We start from the raw sequence: 20,964 nt of genomic DNA, 5'->3' as shown, positions 1-20,964 counted from the left end.
ATCTTTTTATTTACAGACCGCCGTCATATAGCTGGAATATTGCTGAGTGCGGCGTTAAACAACTAACAAACACAGTGACACAGACCGGCGTACTTTGGACCGGTTTTGTCACAAAGGCCTGTGCAGTGTATAAATTTATATTAGAAAACGCCAAACTCCAGAAAAATAATCAGTTTAAATCATCCACCAACAGAAATTCTATTGGGCGAAAAAGGCAAAATAGTGTTGAAATTTATATGAATGGAATGCTGAAAATCAGCGACGACGCCAGGTGTCCGATAAAAGGGTCAGCATGCCCTGCCGTACCGGTTGCACTCGCCATTCACACAATTTGTTTATGGCGTGGTGGTATGTGTTCGAGCTTTGATAGAACTGCAAATGAGAAAAAAAAATCAATTCGGTTTATTTACTGTGTATTTGAATCAGCGGAGACACTTTCCTATATAAGTAGAAATCAATCTCACATAATACAGATCGATAATTGCTTTTATTCTGTTTTTCACCGTAGAAATCAATTTCAAACCACGTCCGAATTTTGACCAGTTTTCATGACATCTCTAACAGAATTCTAAATTCCATGTAAGTCTTGGTCTATTAAAATGTATGATATTTATTCTCCCACTTGCCTACTTCTTTTAAACTCAGCGTGCGGCTTTCAGTATCGCAGCGACGAGAAGCACACTGCGCCCACATAATTGGGTCACCTCTTCACTTTCAAGGCCAATGTCAATGGCACGCAGCGAGGAAAGCTACAATGTGTGAAATACGTTTCAGTCTGAAACGTGTTCTCTCACCGGAACAAGCTAAATTCAGTTACAGATTTATAATGCCATTGGCAGTTGACGATCATGTGGATTGAAACGTTTCACATGGACATGAAACAGACGGTGATGAAGCGTGCCGCCGATTTCAACAGGTGCCCCAATCAGAGAGAGAATATGTCACCACAAGCTTGTCGACTACCGTTTTCCCGTCATTTTTACAAGCAGGGATATTAAACATTGAAAATTTGATGGGAGTCAGATGAATGACATTTAAGTTAAATTATCAAGTGAACAACGCGCGACATTATCACGCCCATGCAGTGTGATGCCCAACTCGGCGACCTACCTGTCCAGGTCAAAGGTCGCATGGAAGCCTGCTCGATCGAAAACGCAAACAGCGAAAATGACCAAGCAGCGTGTTCCGGTACTCAAAAGAGGTAAGAAAACTTTTGGTATTTTATTCAGTTTCTGTTTGAATACACACCCAAGATGGCAAGATGCCTTCCTCAACCACAATATTTACATTGAAGAGCAGCTGTCAGACAAATAGGAAGTGACAGTTGACTAACAGTACAATATTTTGACTCAAGACTATAAAAATTATCCAACTTTTTAACATTCTGTTTTGTCCACACAAATGTTTCTATATGGTTAATGGCGGTCGGGTAGTCTAGTGGTTAAAGCGTTCGCTCGTCACGCTGAAGACCCGGGTTTGATTCCCCACATGGATACAATGCGTGAAGTCCAATTCTGGTGTCCCCCACTGTGATATTGCAGGAATATTGTTGGAATATTGCTAAAAGTGGCGTAAAACCATACCCACTCACTCACTCTATACTTAAGCCTTTAATATATCCCTGTGTTATGGGTTTTAGGACGCTAAAGAAACATTCATCATTTTCTCTCTAATCGCTTTACAACTGTAAAACACCTCATTCACTTATAAAAGACAACTGTCTCATAAAAACCAGCCATCATTTGAGTATTTACAATGTCTGTGTGATCTTACACCCCTTGTTATAGTGTGTGTAATCACAAAAAACATGCTCGTCCGAAAATGTATGATGTCCGAAAACCAATGATCTGACAACACGTTCATTCATAAGTGAGGGAGTGGTTTGGGGTTAACAACGCTTTGAAAAGATTTTTAGTTAGATCATTGCCTGAGTTTGATGTGTGGGGAAAGCTGACAAAACTAGAAACAATCACAGTGAACCAGGATTCGAACCCATGATCATGGGTCTCTGGTATGAGTAGGTTAATCAATATTTAAGACATAAATCAGTTTTAGTACACGGTCTAAAAAGTGAATACTATGCAAAAATTGAAACAAAACAAAACAAGTTTTAGTACATAGTCAAGCCAGATTGTGTGTTGTTTAAAGCAGCACTCAGCAATGTTTCAGCTATATGAAGATGGTCTGTAAATAATCGAGTCTAGACCAGTGATAAACCAGCTTCAGTCTGAACTAGTACAAGCACACATGCGAGCACACAAGCACACACACACACATGCGAGCACACATGCACATGCACGCTAACGCACGCACACTTGCACGCACGCATGCATGCATGCAAGCACTATGCTATATACTGCAATAATCCTTATAATCTTGAATGCGACATTAAGTGGTTCATTGTTACACATGCATATGGCTATTAATAGTATGGAATGCTGATCTTTAGATACCACTTCTGATGTACCGTAATTGACATAAATGCCTAAAATGATACAAAAGAAAAGTCTGTTCGTAATATACACAACAGATATATTTTCCAGAATATAATGGCCCATAATTAAGGGTGCATATAACAAATGAGTGCGTATTATAGATGAATAAATAAGTCTTGTGTACATTGATCAATTGGAAGGGGTGTTAATTGAGATTGTTCACTAGCCAATATATTAGCAAATATCGCCTTGGGCACTTATTAGAGCAGGGCACTTATTACGTTGAATATGGTATCTGATAATCGTAGATAAGTATTTTATGTAGGTCGTCAGGTGAGAAATGACTTGGTAAACAATTCTACAATGTCAACGTTATGAAAATTAGCAAAGGGGCGTTTATTAAAACCTTACACAGTTAAATTTGTTGTCGGAGATTGAGCTGTAGAGAACAAGCTTAGTGCTAATGGTCATGAAATTCAAACAATTTTATAATATACATGTAGTTAACAGACAATTATATCCTCCTACACTGTTGTGTTTTCTGTAAAAAATATACACAAGAAAATGAGGACTGTCATGTACATTTCATTGCTTAGTACCAGTGATCATATGATTGAAATAGAAGTTGGTCAGGGGTGCTCGATACCGTAAATACGGTATGCAAATAATCACAAACACATGAGCATCTCAATTAATCATGCTAAGGTCTAATTTGATAATATAAATAGAAACGTCTTTGTTGTGAATATTTTAGAATGAAAACGAGTTCAGCTACTTTTGTCAAACTTGAAGAGCTTTTTGAGCTAAATTTACATTTTCTGCTTAGACCCAAACAAATAGTTTGATTGTCTCTTAAATAACCATAACAATGAATTGTGTGTTGGTGTGTTCTAATGTGTGAATTGTAAATGAAATTGTATGAGAACATGAATGTAACGTGTTAATTAACTACTACGTTGTCATTAACACTGTTTAACCTATAGGACTACTAAAAGAATTTTCCCAATGCCAATGTGATATGACAGCTTCTATTTATAAACATTTCTCATCAAGAAACTAACATTCACTTAAGAATAATTACAACATTATTCTATGTAATTGTATCAATAGATTCCTTATCCAATTTGGGCTAGAAAACCTAAAATTTAGGCACACAATTCTGCAGTTTTGTTCCCAAATTTATGACTTGTTTACTATTTGATTTCCTAAAGCCGAACAGCGCTGAGCAAACACTACCATTGAAAAAGAATGACATCAGGTGGTTGTTATGGTAACCTATGACTAATTCATGATGTATACATGCAGCGCTGTATGATAAAGATGGGATGTATAACACATTATTTAATGCGTTACACAGTTGATGTCAGAAATATATTATTATTAGAAATAGAATGATCCCATGTGTATAATCATATACTTTTTTATTTTTTTCAATTGATATTTCTGTTCCTGTATCCCTGTTAGATATATATCTCTGTAACCAAGGCAACCACAGAGCTAACAATGAGAAAACAAAAACCATATAGAACTTCATGTATTATATATAATATTAATAATATTAATAATTATATATATATATACAAAAATGAGGCAAACGAATGTTCACTCAGTGTACATGTAATAGTTAGTCCAACATCTTCTTTATATCAGTTTCAGACTGATTTAAACTGATATAAAGAAGATGCTTGACTAATGTGGACTTTATTATTTTATTTTATATATATATATATGAAGCAATGGTTAGAGATTTATATGAATATTCCTAATAACTCATTTTGATGAAGGATCAATTTTAGTGTAGGCATTATACTTGTATCATTATGGGTGAAACTATTTTGCCATTTTGACTCTGAAAATTTCAAATGGCTAGAATTGAAACTGGCAAGCTGGATGCTACAGTCTGTGACCCTGTAATGAGCACGGAGGCCAAAACATTATGTGTGTTTTCGGTTTTACAGACTGACCCTTATCTGCCCTGACCCTTTCTTCACCAGTTGCACCATAGCTTTTTTCATCAGGTTTCCGAGAAGATCTAGATAAGAATTGGTCTTCAGCAACCCATGCTTGTTGTAAAAGGCGAGTAACAGGATCAGGTGGTCACAGTTGCTGACTTGGTTGATGTATGTCATTGTTTCCCAGTTGCTTAGATCACTGCTCATGATTGTCTGCATGGTCGAGACATGATTATTTACAAAAGGCTGTCATATAGCTGGAAAATTGCAGAGTGTGGCGTTAAACAACAAACAAATAAATCTGACTGTTCGAAGTAGCGTTAAACTCACTCAATTAGTCCAGAATGAAGACAGGGTTGACTTGGGGATTTTGATGTTTGTATTCTTGCAAAGCAACCTTTTTTGGTACAGGTACAGTGTGTTTATCATGCACTTGCACCTGTACTGAATATTGCATTGAAACAACAAGGAATCATCCTCCTGAGGCAAGGGCGTTAACCGACTATAAAAGTCCAGTTTCCACCCTTGCTGAAATAGGCTGGAACTTCCAGGCTCGTTTGTGGCTCCACCAGTGGCTATTACGAGTTGAGTACCTTGACTAAAAACATGAAAATATTTGCAAAATATCTGTCAACGCCCATTTGGCGGTACACATGCTTTGCAAATCCTTCAGTTGACCGAAATATACACGTTTAAACCCATGTTGTTTATGAACCAGATGTCTAGTTGATTACGCGATTTTGATTTGACTGTGCATAGACTCATTAGTCCAGCCAAAATGTAACTCCAGCCTAGTTCGGCAAGGGTGGAAACTGGACTTTAATAGTCATTTAACGCCCTTGCCTCAGGAAGATGCAAAGAAATGAAACAATTGATAAGACAAACCTGTCTCTTGTCTAGGTGGGACCATGGCAGACTTGACTGAAATAATAATTAATAAAGACCTTGAAACCAATAAGTCGGCCATGTCTGAATGAAATAGAATGAAAGCTGACATCACTTATATAACCTGGCTGGCTGTGTTATCGAAGTGTTTACCAATTAGGCTTACACTGAACTGAGTCAAGACCACAACACAAAATTGATTTTTTTACCACTCGGCATCCTTATAAGTTGATGAACAAATACACCTGCATGGTTTCCTTGAATAGTTGCACATACTAAACACAGAGTCATGGCTGGTTCTCAGATATAAAGGATCAAGGTTCGTACAGGCTTGAAAAGGCCTTTAATTTTAAGGTCCCTCTTGAAAAGCCTTGATTTTTAGTGTGAAAAACCTTGAAAATCACCAGAATAGCTTAAATAGCCTTGAATTTGTACAAAATGACATATTCTTGTTTTTGAAATGATCAAAATTTATGGCTTAATATATTTTATTTGGTGTGAAAATTAACCCTGTTGGAAAATGTTTTATGTTTATACTGATTCCCGGTATGACTAATATTATGGTATGTTGGCTAATTACCAAAATAAAAAACCTTGAAAACGACAGTTGGAAGCCTTGAAAAAGCCTTGAATTTTACTGTCTCATATCCGTCTGAGTGAGAGAGTGAGTGAGTATGGTTTTACTCCGCTTTTAGCAATATTCCATCAATATCACGGCGGGGGACACCAGAAATGGGCTTCACAAATTGTACCCATGTCGGGAATCGAACCCGGGTCTTCGGCGTGACGAGCGTACGCTTTAACCACTCGGCTACCCGACCGCCCCTATATCCATCTGAACCTTGTACCCTTTTCAGATCTGTGGCTTTTAGCTCACCTGACTAAAAATGTCCTGTTTGTCAGTCTTCAGTCATCATCAGTTTTGTATCATAAACACTTTTCCTTCTGAAACCACTTGACCAGTGAGTGAGTGAGTGAGTGAGTGAGTGAGTATGGTTACACCCTGTTGTTAGCAATATTCCAGCGATATCCCAGCGGGGGACAAAGAAAAATGGGCTTACACATTGTACTCATATGAAGAATCGAACCCGGGTCTTTGGACTGACGAGCCAACGCTTTAACCGCTAGGCTACCCCACTGCCCCACAGTCAATGTAGCTGAAACTTCACATGCTTGTTCCAACAATGATGGCATCTGAAATTATTCTAGAGGTTTGAATCGGATTTTCAATATGAACGCCATATTATGTCAGTGTTGTCAGTATCAAGAAAGTGATATATCTTACCGGTACATGCACTTGCAAAATGGAATTAATTGTTTTTCCCAAATTATATAATCTCAGTTAGAACTGATGGCATGTGTTTGTAGAGGTGACATTCACTGATAGAGAAACAAAATAAAGAAATAATGGTTTGATATGTTCAGTGTTTAGTTATCTTGCTTAGAATGCAATGTAAAAAAATACTGAAAAATAAGAATGACAAAAATATGCACTTTTTACACCAATTTGCCTCCTAAGGGCCTTTAGTTTGGAGTTCTGACAAATGTCAAATGATCTATTTTCTAAGGATATCAATTGCTATTGAATATGAGCGACAACAGATGTAAAGGTCTTAGATTTTTTTAATAGTATTATTTTTAATCTTTTTATCAAGATTATGATAATGATCAATGTATTTTCATATTTCATCAGATTTTGAGTTATGCCATATATATACATTGTGTAATGTTTATTTATTGAGGATATGTGATTATAAACTGATATTAATGCCTGATAAATTATGCATGTCATATAACACACATTCATATGATAATTGTCATATAAAGTAAGATTAGAGTTTGAGTTAGATTACCAGTATTTTTTTTATGTGTGTTAATAACTTTGTACAATATTAGGGTATAGCTTATTAGTGAGTGAGTGAGTGAGTGAGTGAGTGAGTGAGTGAGTGAGTGAGTGAGTGAGTTGGGTTTAATGCTGCTTTTAACAGTATTCCAGTAATATCACAACGTGTCAGCTTAATGTGGGAGGAAAGCCCGAATTGATGCAGGTCTGTGACGTTTACCACTTCGGTGAAACCCACGAGCAAGGGTATGGTGCTGACTAACCTAGAAACATAATCAGGGCGAACCAGGATTCGAACCCACAATCATAGGTTTCTGGTGTGCCCAAGGGACGCAACTCTGCACAGCGAATCGCAGCGCCTTAGACGACTGGGCCACCAGTGCCCCCGTATAGCATATGAAATGATAATATGTCACATCATGAAGTTTTGCATACAACTAGATGTGATGTGATTAAATTGCTTCTAATGATTCACCTGTTACAAGGAATGAATGCATATGACATATTCAAATCTGAATCATGCATAAGACATACATATATCAACATGCATGTACCGTACCCAAATAGGTCTTGCATAAAACTGATGGATTATCCAGTTACGTACATATGACCTTTTTATTCAACCCCATCCCGTACTCGTGGATTTTACCTAAGTGATAGATGTCTGAGAACTGTGTCACCGGAGGTTTACTTCCCACGATAAGGGTCTGACGCGTTTGTGAATACTGTTTTCCTGAAATGGGTTTAGGGTCATTTTTTAAATATTTTTTTTTCTTGAAATTTCAAGATACTAAGTTGAAATTTTTAACTATGTGTCTTCAATTTTTCAAGATCATTATCTTGTAATTTCAACTTATTATGTATCTTGAAATTTCAACTTAGTATCTTGAAATTTCAAGATCATTATCTTGTAATTTCAACTTAGTATGTATCTTGAAATTACAACATAATATCTTGAAATTTCATCTTAGTATCTTAAAATGTCAACTTAGAATCTTGAAATTTCAAGAAAATACCCCCCAAAAACCCAAATGTCCCTAAAAGGCTTCCATAACAAATTGAAACCCCATTTTATTTCAGGTATAGCAAATATTTTACATGAATCCAGATATGCAAGTGTAATGGTTTAAACAGGTTCCTCATCTGAATTGTATTCACTAGTCACATCTTTCAGGTAAATTTAAGACAATGTAAAAACATTATGCATGCTTTGTTCCTTACCTGTTAGTGATGAAAATATGAAGTGTGCTAGAAATTCAACAGACCTAAAGGTTAAATTAAAATCATCAAATGAATTTAGTACTTACATCATGTACATTTGTTTCCATGGTAACATAGTGTTGTAGAGCTGCATTATCACCTACGGTTCCTTTCAGTATGCAGAACAGCCATTCAGATATCTAAATAATCTTGTTAATGGCATGACACATGGTAAATGTATGACACCAGTAGGGTCATAAAAGTGTGGCAGCTGTCAACAATATATCTTGTTTAAAGCCTGTTTGCTGGAATATTTACAAGTTTAAAATCCAGGCTAACTTCACTGTCCAAAACACACCAACAAGTCCACCTGTCCAATATCCGACCAGATTACACTCACTCACTCACTCACTCACTCACTCAATCTTCAGCCAGTTGTTGTTATCCCATTCCCTGCTGTTATCTGTTATTCCCTGCTATGTTATCTGTTATTCCCCACTATGTTATCTGTTATTCCCCACTATGTTATCTGTTATTCCCCACTATGTTATCTGTTATTCCTACTATGTTACCTGTTATTCCCCGCTATGTTATCTGTTATTCCCCACTATGTTATCTGTTATTCCTACTATGTTACCTGTTATTCCCCACTATGTTATCTGTTATTCCCCACTGTGTTATCCGTTATTGTTGTTATTCTACAGGTTGTCCCGAAATAAATGTGAAAAGATGCGTCGCGACAGACTTCAAGCCTGCATCCAACAACTGGCCTGTAAAGTCCCCCTGGTGGCGATGTACGACAAAAAACTTGACAAGTGCAATATTCTGCGTCTCACCGTTGCATATCTTAGAATGCACATAGGTAAGTCTTGTTTGCACATAGTTAAGTCCTTGTTATTCCTGATGACAAAACAACTGTCAATGATTTCAAGCAGAAAAAAGGACCCTAAACATTAATTTCAAGGGTCCTGACAGGAAATATGAGTGTCCTTTGAAGTAATAAAATGGGTAGTGTATTGTACTGTAAGATATGATATTTACTTTAATAGGTCTTCAGCAACCCACGCTCGCTGCAAAAGGCTATTATGCTGGTTGTAAGAGGCGACTAATGGGATTGGGTGGTCAGGCTCGCTGTCTTGGTTGATGCATGTCATCGTATCCCAATTGTGTGGATCGATGTTCATGATGTCAATCACTGGAATGTCTGGTCCAGACTCGATTCTTTACAGACCGCCGTCAGTTAGCTGGAATATTGCTGAGTGCGGCGTTAAACAACAAACCAAACTTACAGGACCTATATATATATATATATACTCACTGCCAAAAGAAACGCGAACCATAAGAATATATAGGGAAGAATGTACATTGAGGAGAGATGTTTCCAATGTGTACCACTTAATGACAAAACTAACAATCATTCAAGTATTGCCACAGACTGTCTTTATTCTTATCACAATATGCTGCACATGATTTCCAAACTTAACACGCTAATACTGCATGAGACAAATGGTGCATCTCGAGTCATGGATCTAAGATGTCACATATGATGCGTTCACAAGTGTCAGTTAACACAACATGACAGTATGCTTGTGCATCGAACCAATCTAATGTCTCTTGAATATGAGTAATTCTTCATATATTAGCCATCATGTATGCTATTTGTATGTATGGACTGATGTTTGTAATCTATTTTATTAATTTTGTTCAATATTTCATTTGATATTGTATATTCATTTCGGCGAAATTGTATCTGAAGTGATCGGAAGATCGCACAACCCACCGTTATTTACAGCAACCACGGTCATATTACCGCTATTGACGCCTTGAAACTAACTTTAGTGGATAGAGAATGTGTATATATATATATATATATATATATATATATATATATATATATATAATTATAAATGCCATACATTGACTCGCTGAAAGTCATATTTATTGTAGTTTGACTGATATAGGTCAACATAAAGTTTTTACTATCGCGAGCGCGGGAGCATCGATTGTGATTGGTCAAATTGTACCATACAACAAAATATCTGGCAATACCAGCTGTACCAGAGTGCTATGCTTATTAATTTATTTCAAGTACCGTATTCGACGTAATAAGCGCCCAGGGCGCTTACAAAATTAGAAATAGGGGGCTCTTATTAGAATATAATTTTTGTGAAAGGGTTGAAAGATCGTAAATTTTGTGGTTTATGCTGACAGCCGGAAATGATACAAAAGAAAAGTCTGTTCGTATTATACACAACAGATATATTTTCCAGGATTTAATTGCCCGTAATTAAGGGTGCATATAACACACGAGTGCACATTATACACGAATGAATAAGTCTTGTGTACATTGATCAATCGGAAGGGGTGCTAATTGGAATTGTTCACAAGCCAACATATTAGCAAATATCGTCGTGGGCGCTTATTAGAGCGGGGTGCTTATTACGTCAAATACGGTATATGTAGTAAGGCTGCAACTAAACTAACATGATATTGGAATAAATTATTCCTGATAAAATAATGGTTTCAGATACAATTCTTCCAATCATTGTATTAAAATTCTTTAAAGTTATATTAGTGGGTAATTTTAAACAGAATCACCGGTAGATTCTGAGAAATTTGTGTACAGCTGATTGCTACTTCCGATTTGTTTACGAGAAAATACAGACGGTAATCTTAATCTCTCCATATAAGACAATGCCTATCAGAACAGGAAATACAATTTAATCAGTAAATCATTATGTCTAGTGTTTTTTTTATCTCAACTTTTAATTTTGTCTTGGCCAAGTTTAATTGTTATGATCTGTTTGCTTCCCTGTATTCGCTGAAGGGAAACGATGTAATTTTTGTCTGCGGAAGACGAACACATTTTTATTGCAAATGTAGGGATTGTGTATGCGCTGGTGACGTGCTTCATTCCGATTCGCTTTATAGATGGGGTATATAAATTAGCATCGATTTTAAAGGCTTGTACAGGGGGGTCGTCTTATAGATGGCTATATACGGTACTGCAATACTGTGGTGTTTGATTGTTGGTACTGTGGTGTTTTCATCTTTCATACAGTTGTTATACTATTAGTACTAGTGATTAGTACTGTAGTGTTCTATTATTAGTACTGTGGTGTTCTACTATTTGTACTGTGGGATCTGATGTTAGTGCTGTGGGGTTCTAAAAGTGGTGCCTTGGCATTCTATTGGTTTGTTGTGTTGTACTGTGGGGATCTGATGTTAGTGCTGTGGGGTTCTAAAAGTGGTGCCTTGGCATTCTATTGGTTTGTTGTGTTAAAGTATTGCAGTGTTTCTGCTGGCTATTGATACTGCAGGCTATTGACACTGCAGGCTATTGATACTGCTGGCTATTGATACTGCTGGCTATTGATACTGCAGGCCCCGGTGGACTGACAACTCTTAAAAGTAATAGTCCCCTCCATGGTATGTCGGTCCCAAATAAGAAGAAGAAATAAAAATACTTTAATTGACCTAGTTTCAATTCTTTCAACATTATTTTCAACCTCCATTTTGGTTTGAGATGAAGTCTCTAAAAATAGATGTTTAACCTCAAAGGAAAGCGAAATTTTATTTTCTTGCACTGAAAATAGACAACGGCAAGCTCTCATGATCAAAGACAAGCTGACTTGGTTTGAAATATATATTTCATTGATTACTGCAGATGTTTTGTTCAACAGCAAAGATTTATGATGTACTTTATTTGCCGGTCCACACAAGGCTCACAAGAATTACCAGTCCAGGCCTAATATTGCAAGTAAAAAGCTGCTCATTACCAGGAAATGGGAACTCTGCTATTTGTACTGTGGTATTCTACTATTGGCACTGTGGTATTCTACTATTGGTACTGTGGTATTCTACTATTAGTACTGTGGTATTGTACTATTGGTACTCTGGTATTGTACTATTGGTACTGTGGTATTCTACTATTGGCACTGTGGTATTCTGCTATTGGCACTGTGGTATTCTACTATTAGTACTGTGGTATTGTACTATTGGTACTGTGGTATTCTACTATTGGCACTGTGGTATTCTGCTGTTGGCACTGTGGTATTCTACTATTGGTACTGTGGTATTGTACTATTGGCACTGTGGTATTCTACTATTAGTACTGTGGTATTTAACTATTGGCACTGTGGTATTCTACTATTGGTACTGTGGTATTTAACTATTGGTCCTGTGGTATTCAACTATTGGTACTGTGGTATTCTACTATTGGCACTGTGGTATTCTACTATTGGTACTGTGGTATTGTACTATTGGCACTGTGGTATTCTACTATTAGTACTGTGGTATTGTACTATTGGTACTGTGGTATTTAACTATTGGTCCTGTGGTATTCAACTATTGGTACTAAGGTATTCTACTATTGGCACTGTGGTATTCTACTATTGGTACTGTGGTATTCTACTAATGGTACTATGGTATTCTGCTATTGGCACTGTGGTATTCTACTATTGGCACTGTGGTATTCTGCTATTGGCACTGTGGTATTCTACTATTGGCACTGTGGTATTCTACTATTGGCACTGTGGTATTGTGGTATTGTACTATTGGAATTGTGGTATTGTACTATTGGTACTGTGGTATTCTGCTATTGGTACTGTGGTATTGTACTATTGGTACTGTGGTATTCTACTATTGGTACTGTGGTATTCTATGTGCCAGGGCAGCACATAGTGATGGTTGTGATGGTGCCCAGCTTGGCTAAGGGTAAGACCTTCTCTTCACATTTTCATACTTACTATCTTAGTTTGGGTTTTAAGGTTCACTTTGTGACATAGGTGTATTTTGTGCACGGGCCAACAGGCCATTTTGTGATGTGGTCGAGAAGGGTATGTCCGAAAGGTAAGGTAACCTGGAGGGACTTTATGGTCGCTTAGTTAATTTTGGAGGAAATTTAAAATTTTCCAATAAGCCATGCTAATATATGCCATGCACATTTTCATCTCTGAACCAAGGCGTATATATAGTTTAGGTCACCTGACATGGATTAATAATTGATATGAACAACAGCAATTAATCAGTGTCATAGTTGCACTGCTTGTTCGGGATGGCAGACAGTCAATGCACAATACAATGATGATTAATTATTGGGATTAGCGTCTTACAAGTAATGGCAGCTGTGTGATTCAGGGCATATACATGTCATGGCTGCAGGGTAATTTGCCTTTGGAATGAAATGTTCATTCAGACAGAGGCTGTCCCAAAAGACATTATGTTTGTTTCTTTGTCAGCAAAATTCCAGCTATATGACCGCAGTCTGTATATAATCGAGTCTGGACCAGACAATCCAGTGGTTGATGTCATGAGCATCGATCCATGCAATTGGATACGATGAAATGGATCAATAAAGTCAGCGAGCCTGACCACCTGATCCCGTTAGTCGGCTTACGACAAGCATTGTCGCTTTTTACGGCAAGCATGGGTTGCTGAAGACCTATTCTACCCCGGGTCTTCACGGGTCGGCAAGCATGGGTTGCTGAAGACCTATTCTACCCCGGGTCTTCACGGGTCAGCAAGCATGGGTTGCTGAAGACCTATTCTACCCCGGGTCTTCACGGGTCGGCAAGCATGGGTTGCTGAAGACCTACTCTACCCCGGGTCTTCACGGGTCCTACGACATTATGCTGATTCCAATATTTCAGTATATCACAGTGTGATGTTGGAAGAAAACCAAAAAGTAGTAGGTTTTAGACGTTTAAAACTCTGTGAATCCTACAGTCACAAGTATGGTGCCGACAAACCTAGAAACATAATCAAATGAAGAGGGATTTGAACCCACGATACTAGGTATTGACATGCCTAAGGGATGCAACTCACAGCAAATTACTGCTAATAAGAAAGTTAATGGGATTGACCAGGGATGTGAATGTAAATGCTTTTGTTTTCTTTCAAGGGCTTCTGGTGTTACTGGGGTTTTCTGATTCCATGATAGCCTTGTACCTAATATTGTTTGTTATTCCAATTCTATTTTTCATCATCTTCGCTCACACAGTACAAAATGCCAAAAGGCTTAAGCCCTTAGATGTTTGTAGAGGACTTTATGTGTAACTAATTTCTTGTTTCTATGGTTACCTTGTGTCAAGTTGACTTGCCTTCGCTTATTGTCATATGATTAACTACCTTCACTCCCATTAATCCGGATGATTTTGAATGCAATATTTATATTAATCATGACTTCTATAAAGCCACAAATGTTGCTAAGGCCACACATTTTTTATTTTATGGTCGGTCAAAATAAAAATAATATGAAAAGCTATGTCATTCATTCATTCATTCATTCATTCATTCATTCATTCATTCTGCCGTTCATTCATTCTGCCGTTAAGTTTAAATTGCAGCTAGCCTCTTGAATCACTGATTGTGATGTAGACATGGAATTTATATATGACATTTTTTTTTGTATAAGGGGGACTATATTACTAGTGGGGGACATAATGAAAAAACATATTTTTTTTGTTTCATTATTTCTTTTCCAGCTGCATTTCAGTAAGGGCTTTAGGCCAGTGAAATAAAAAATAAAATATGTGTGAACAGAGGTGAGGACGAACTATTGTATCCAACGTCTTTAATACCAATATTTGTATACTGTTGAACATGTGCTAATATTCATAACCCTACTTGCTGCTAGTTTTAGGTTGTCTTGCAGGAGGTTTTTTAAAGTAAAACAATATTAATACTTAACTGTATGATGGTGTTAGCCCATGAAATAATTAGTTTAGTAAACAAGCTTGTTGGTAGCAAATTGGTTAAAAGATTGGCAAATGCTATCAGTTTCTAAGTATAGTGATTGAGTGAGTATGGTTTTACGCTGCTTTTAGCAATATTCCAGCAATATCACGGCGGGGGTCACCAGAAATGGACTTCACACATTGTACCCATGTGGGGAATCGAACCCGGGTCTTCGGTGTGACGAGCGAACGCTTTAACCACTAGGCTACCCGACCGCCCCTTTCTAAGTATAAAATGTGCAGTTTTAAAGACATTGCAATCTCTTAGTCTGCAATCTCGAACCAATCTGATTTTTAAAACAACAAAGTAAATTCATCTGGAAAACATGGTCAGTCGTAAACCTTTTCAAAATGAAATATGATTGCATTTCCAAAGACATAAAAAAAGTATAATCGTTACTACATATTAGGGTTAGAGGGGTTAAAGGGCAAATTTCAAGATTAGTAATGGCCGCGCCCACACTGGTGGCAGCGATGTTACCGAGAGTGTAACGAAGGTGTCACGAGCTGGGAAGGACCTTGACCCTTATGTATGCAAGGGGACACTACTACATGTGGCAAAACAATCCCATGGAAATTATCTCCCTTGGCATTTTGGCATGAAAGTGTAATAAAAAGATAGCAACTTTTCTGGCTCGTTTTGTGAGATTTTAAATGAAAGGGTATATTTGAAAGATGCAGGGGACAGACAACATGCAGTACACATGTATACATCTTCCATGAACCCAGTATTGGATGACATTGATGCAGATTATCATCCTTGTGCTTACTGGTTCAACCCATGAAGATCCGGGTTAGAATTGGTCTTCAGCAACCCATGCTTGCTGTAAAAGGCGACTATGCTTCTTGTAAGAGGCGACTAAGGGGATCCGGTGGTCAGGCTGGCTGACTTGGTTGATACATGTCATCGATCCCATTTGTGTGGATCGATGCTCATGATATTAATCACTGGATTGTCTGGTCGAAACACAATTATTTGCAGACCGCCGTCATATAGCTGGAATATTGCTGAGTGCGGCGTTAAACAACGAAAAAACAATTCTTCCTCATGGCCTTCTGTGACTCATAAGATGACCCACTTATCAAATCTTATTGGTGCCACGCTGGCTGTCCTTGCACACTCGCCTCATTACACAGACAGACAAATTTGAAGCATAACAGCAAGGCTTGTTTTTGTCGTATAGCATAATGTTATTTATCTTTAGCATGTTTTATTCCAGTAATTGGGAATTTGAGCACAAAAATTCTGAAGAATCTTGTTAGAAAATTGTGAGATATTGAAACATGATTTAGCCACCCACATATCTTCAAATGATCTGTATTCCTTGAGACATTATCTCCTGTATCAGTGATTCATTTCGAGGCTGGAGTTCGGCAGTTCCAATATTCAATTGTAATAAAACTGATAAAGATATTTGTGGACTTTCGCTTCATCACATCACACATTGTGAAAGGTGGTACCATTATGGCCGATTTATTCGTTGATCTTCGTGTACTGCTTCTTACTTTTCCCTGATTGTGTGGGAGATGGCAGCGAAATGTGATCATCTTCTTAAGTCAGACCATTCCATATTATCACCTCTACCAAGTTAATTTGTTTTTCATCAATATTTGCTCCATATTGATTCATATTCCTTGATTATTTGTTCACATATTAACACTACACTTATCACCAAGTTGTGGTTCTTTGAAGATTTTATTTCAAATCTGAATTTCCACCTTTGTCTTTTGTATATGTAATTTGAGAAACACAGATGAAAGACAGAACCCCTTTGGGATTCGGGGTTAGATAGGTCCCCAGCAACCTATTCTGGTGTAACCCCTTTGGGATTCGGGGTGAGATAGGTCCCCAGCAACCTATTCTGGTGTAAACCCTTTGGGATTCCGGGTAAGATAGGTCCTCAGCAACCTATTTTGGTGTAAACCCTTTGGCATTCCGGGTTAGATAGGTCCTCAGCAACCTATTTTGGTGTAAACCCTTTGGCATTCCGGGTTAGATAGGTCCTCAGCAACCTATTTTGGTGTAAACCCTTTGGGATTCCAGGTTAGATAGATCCCCAGCAACCTATTCTGGTGTAAACCCTTTGGGATTCCGGGTTAGATAGGTCCCCAGCAACCTATTCTGGTGTAAGCCCTTAGGGATTCCAGGTTAGATAGATCCCCAGCAACCTATTCTGGTGTAAACCCTTTGGGATTCCGGGTTAGATAGATCCCCAGCAACCTATTTTGGTGTAAACCCTTTGGGATTCCAGGTTAGATAGGTCCCCAGCAACCTATTCTGGTGTAAGCCCTTAGGGATTCCAGGTTAGATAGATCCCCAGCAACCTATTCTGGTGTAAACCCTTTGGGATTCCAGGTTAGATAGATCCCCAGCAACCTATTCTGGTGTAAACCCTTTGGGATTCCGGGTTAGATAGATCCCCAGCAACCTATTCTGGTGTAAACCCTTAGGGATTCCAGGTTAGATAGATCCCCAGCAACCTATTCTGGTGTAAACCCTTTGGGATTCCGGGTTAGATAGATCCCCAGCAACCTATTCTGGTGTAAACCCTTTGGCATTCCGGGTTAGATAGGTCCCAAGCAACCTATTCTGGTGTAAACCCTTTGGGATTCCGGGTTAGATAGATCCCCAGCAACCTATTCTGGTGTAAACCCTTTGGCATTCTGGGTTAGATAGATCCCCAGCAACCTATTCTGGTGTAAACCCTTTGGCATTCTGGGTTAGATAGATCCCCAGCAACCTATTCTGGTGTAAACCCTTTGGGATTCCGGGTTAGATAGATCCCCAGCAACCTATTCTGGTGTAAACCCTTTGGGATTCCGGGTTAGATAGGTCCCCAGCAACCTATTCTGGCATAAACCCTTTGGGATTCCGGGTTAGATAGATCCCCAGCAACCTATTCTGGTGTAAACCCTTTGGCATTCTGGGTTACATAGATCCCCAGCAACCTATTCTGGTGTAAACCCTTTGGGATTCCGGGTTAGATAGATCCCCAGCAACCTATTCTGGTGTAAGCCCTTTGCCCAAAGACACCTGGTGGTCTTCACCTTGTGTTTCACCAAAGTGGTAAACAGCTTTGACATGTACCAATTTGGATGTTTTATTTGTTTGTTGTTGGACACTGTACTCAGCAATATTCCAGCTATATGCAGCATGACATACATACATCTGGAGCAGTGGTGCTTTGACACTATGATGCTGCTTGTTCAAGGTACAAAGAGATTGATGTTTATGATAAGGTTGCAAAGGATGAGTCGTGTTATTGATTTTTCTGCAGCTAGAAGCAGGCGTGTGTGGGATTGTTGTTGTAAATGGCCTTGGATGGTACAGATATTTTTTATTTATATACAGTGTCACTCAAGCCAGAGGCTACACTACTCATTGTCTTGTAGCAGATGGCGCCACTGGCCTCATACTTTGGTCATAAATACTTGGTAGTGTTGATGGTCTCCCAGTTTTCATGTTCCAAACGTTTTGATGAATTGAAGCACCTGTGAAATTGAAATTGTGAAGTCAGGGGACACTAATATATGAAGGATACATTTTCTCCCTGTGGGGAACCCAGTCTCAGGTGAATCAGCTGTATGTGGGAGGAGAAGTCCAAGGTGATGCAAGTCTTAGATGTTTACGGCTTTGCTTTAATGAAACCCAAGAAGCATGATCATGGTGAAAGTTAGATTGAAACCAACATTTCAGGACTAGATTTTGTGCAAATATGTAGGATTTTAAGAACGAGGGAGGATACATGTGTCCATTTATCACGTCAGGCAAATCTGTGTTTGAAAGCAGAGGCTATGATGTATTGATGGAGCGTAACTGGAATTATGACGTACAACTCGACAAGAGGTAACTGGAATGATGACACAGAACTAGACAGAGGGTGACTGGAGTGAGGACACAGAACTAGACAGAGGGTAACTGGAGTGATGACACAGAACTAGACAGAGGGTAACTGGAGTGATGACACAGAACTAAACAGAGGGTAACTGGAATGATGACACAGAACTAGACAGAGGGTAACTGGAATGATGACACAGAACTAGACAGAGGGTAACTGGAGTGATGACACAGAACTAGACAGAGGGTGACTGGAATGATGACACAGAACTAGACAGAGGGTTACTGGAATGATGACACAGAACTAGACAGAGGGTAACTGGAATGATGACACAGAACTAGACAGAGGGTAACTGGAATGATGACACAGAACTAGACAGAGGGTAACTGGAATGATGACACAGAACTAGACAGAGGGTAACTGGAGTGATGACACAGAACTTGACAGAGGGTAACTGGAGTGAGGACACAGAACTAGACAGAGGGTTACTGGAATGATGACACAGAACTAGACAGAGGGTAACTGGAATGATGACACAGAACTAGACAGAGGGTATCTGGAGTGAGGACACAGAACTAGACAGAGGGTAACTGGAATGATGACACAGAACTAGACAGAGGGTAACTGGAATGATGACACAGAACTAGACAGAGGGTAACTGGAGTGAGTACACAGAACTAGACAGAGGGTAACTGGAATGATGACACAGAACTAGACAGAGGGTAACTGGAATGATGACACAGAACTAGACAGAGGGTAACTGGAGTGAGTACACAGAACTAGACAGAGGGTAACTGGAATGATGACACAGAACTAGACAGAGGGTAACTGGAATGATGACACAGAACTAGACAGAGGGTAACTGGAATGATGACACAGAACTAGACAGAGGGTAACTGGAGTGATGACACAGAACTAGACAGAGGGTTACTGGAATGATGACACAGAACTAGACAGAGGGTAACTGGAATGATGACACAGAACTAGACAGAGGGTAACTGGAATGATGACACAGAACTAGACAGCGGGTGACTGGAGTGAGGACACAGAACTAGACAGAGGGTTACTGGAATGATGACACAGAACTAGACAGAGGGTTACTGGAATGATGACACAGAACTAGACAGAGGGTAACTGGAGTGAGGACACAGAACTAGACAGAGGGTAACTGTAATGATGACACAGAACTAGACAGAGGGTAACTGGAATGATGACACAGAACTAGACAGAGGGTAACTGGAATGATGACACAGAACTAGACAGAGGGTAACTGGAGTGATGACACAGAACTAGACAGAGGGTTACTGGAATGATGACACAGAACTAGACAGAGGGTAACTGGAATGATGACACAGAACTAGACAGAGGGTAACTGGAATGATGACACAGAACTAGACAGCGGGTGACTGGAGTGAGGACACAGAACTAGACAGAGGGTTACTGGAATGATGACACAGAACTAGACAGAGGGTTACTGGAATGATGACACAGAACTAGACAGAGGGTAACTGGAATGATGACACAGAACTAGACAGAGGGTTACTGGAATGATGACACAGAACTAGACAGAGGGTAACTGGAATGATGACACAGAACTAGACAGAGGGTAACTGGAATGATGACACAGAACTAGACAGAGGGTTACTGGAATGATGACACAGAACTAGACAGAGGGTAACTGGAGTGATGACACAGAACTAGACAGAGGGTAACTGGAATGATGACACATAACTAGACAGAGGGTAACTGGAATGATGACACAGAACTAGACAGAGGGTAACTGGAGTGAGGACACAGAACTAGACAGAGGGTAACTGGAATGATGGCACAGAACTAGACAGAGGGTTACTGGAATGATGACACAGAACTAGACAGAGGGTGACTGGAGTGAGGACACAGAACTAGACAGAGGGTAACTGGAATGATGACACAGAACTAGACAGAGGGTAACTGGAGTGAGGACACAGAACTAGACAGAGGGTATCTGGAGTGATGACACAGAACTAGACAGAGGGTGACTGGAGTGATGACAGAACTAGACAGAGGGTGACTGGAGTGAGGACACAGAACTAG

At 39.0% G+C, this 20,964-nt stretch overlaps 1 protein-coding gene across 1 annotated transcript in view; it reads left to right on the top strand.

Moving 5' to 3' along the window:
- Nucleotides 1–662: 662 nt before the first annotated feature.
- The window catches only part of LOC124143674 (hypoxia-inducible factor 1-alpha-like), a 106,745-nt gene continuing 86,443 nt past the window's right edge, over nt 663–20,964 (top strand). The window contains exons 1-2 of the mRNA XM_048387430.1: nt 663–1,201; nt 9,020–9,177. Of these exons, the coding sequence (XP_048243387.1) occupies nt 1,080–1,201; nt 9,020–9,177 (280 nt within the window). The 5' untranslated portion in view covers nt 663–1,079. The remainder of the gene's footprint in view (nt 1,202–9,019; nt 9,178–20,964) is intronic.

This window comes from Haliotis rufescens, unplaced genomic scaffold (genome assembly GCF_023055435.1).
Source record: "Haliotis rufescens isolate VD_foot unplaced genomic scaffold, xgHalRufe1.0.p SCAF_7, whole genome shotgun sequence".
NCBI classification, from domain to species: Eukaryota; Metazoa; Mollusca; class Gastropoda; order Lepetellida; family Haliotidae; genus Haliotis; species Haliotis rufescens.
This window is presented reverse-complemented; position numbering and strand designations above follow the sequence as displayed.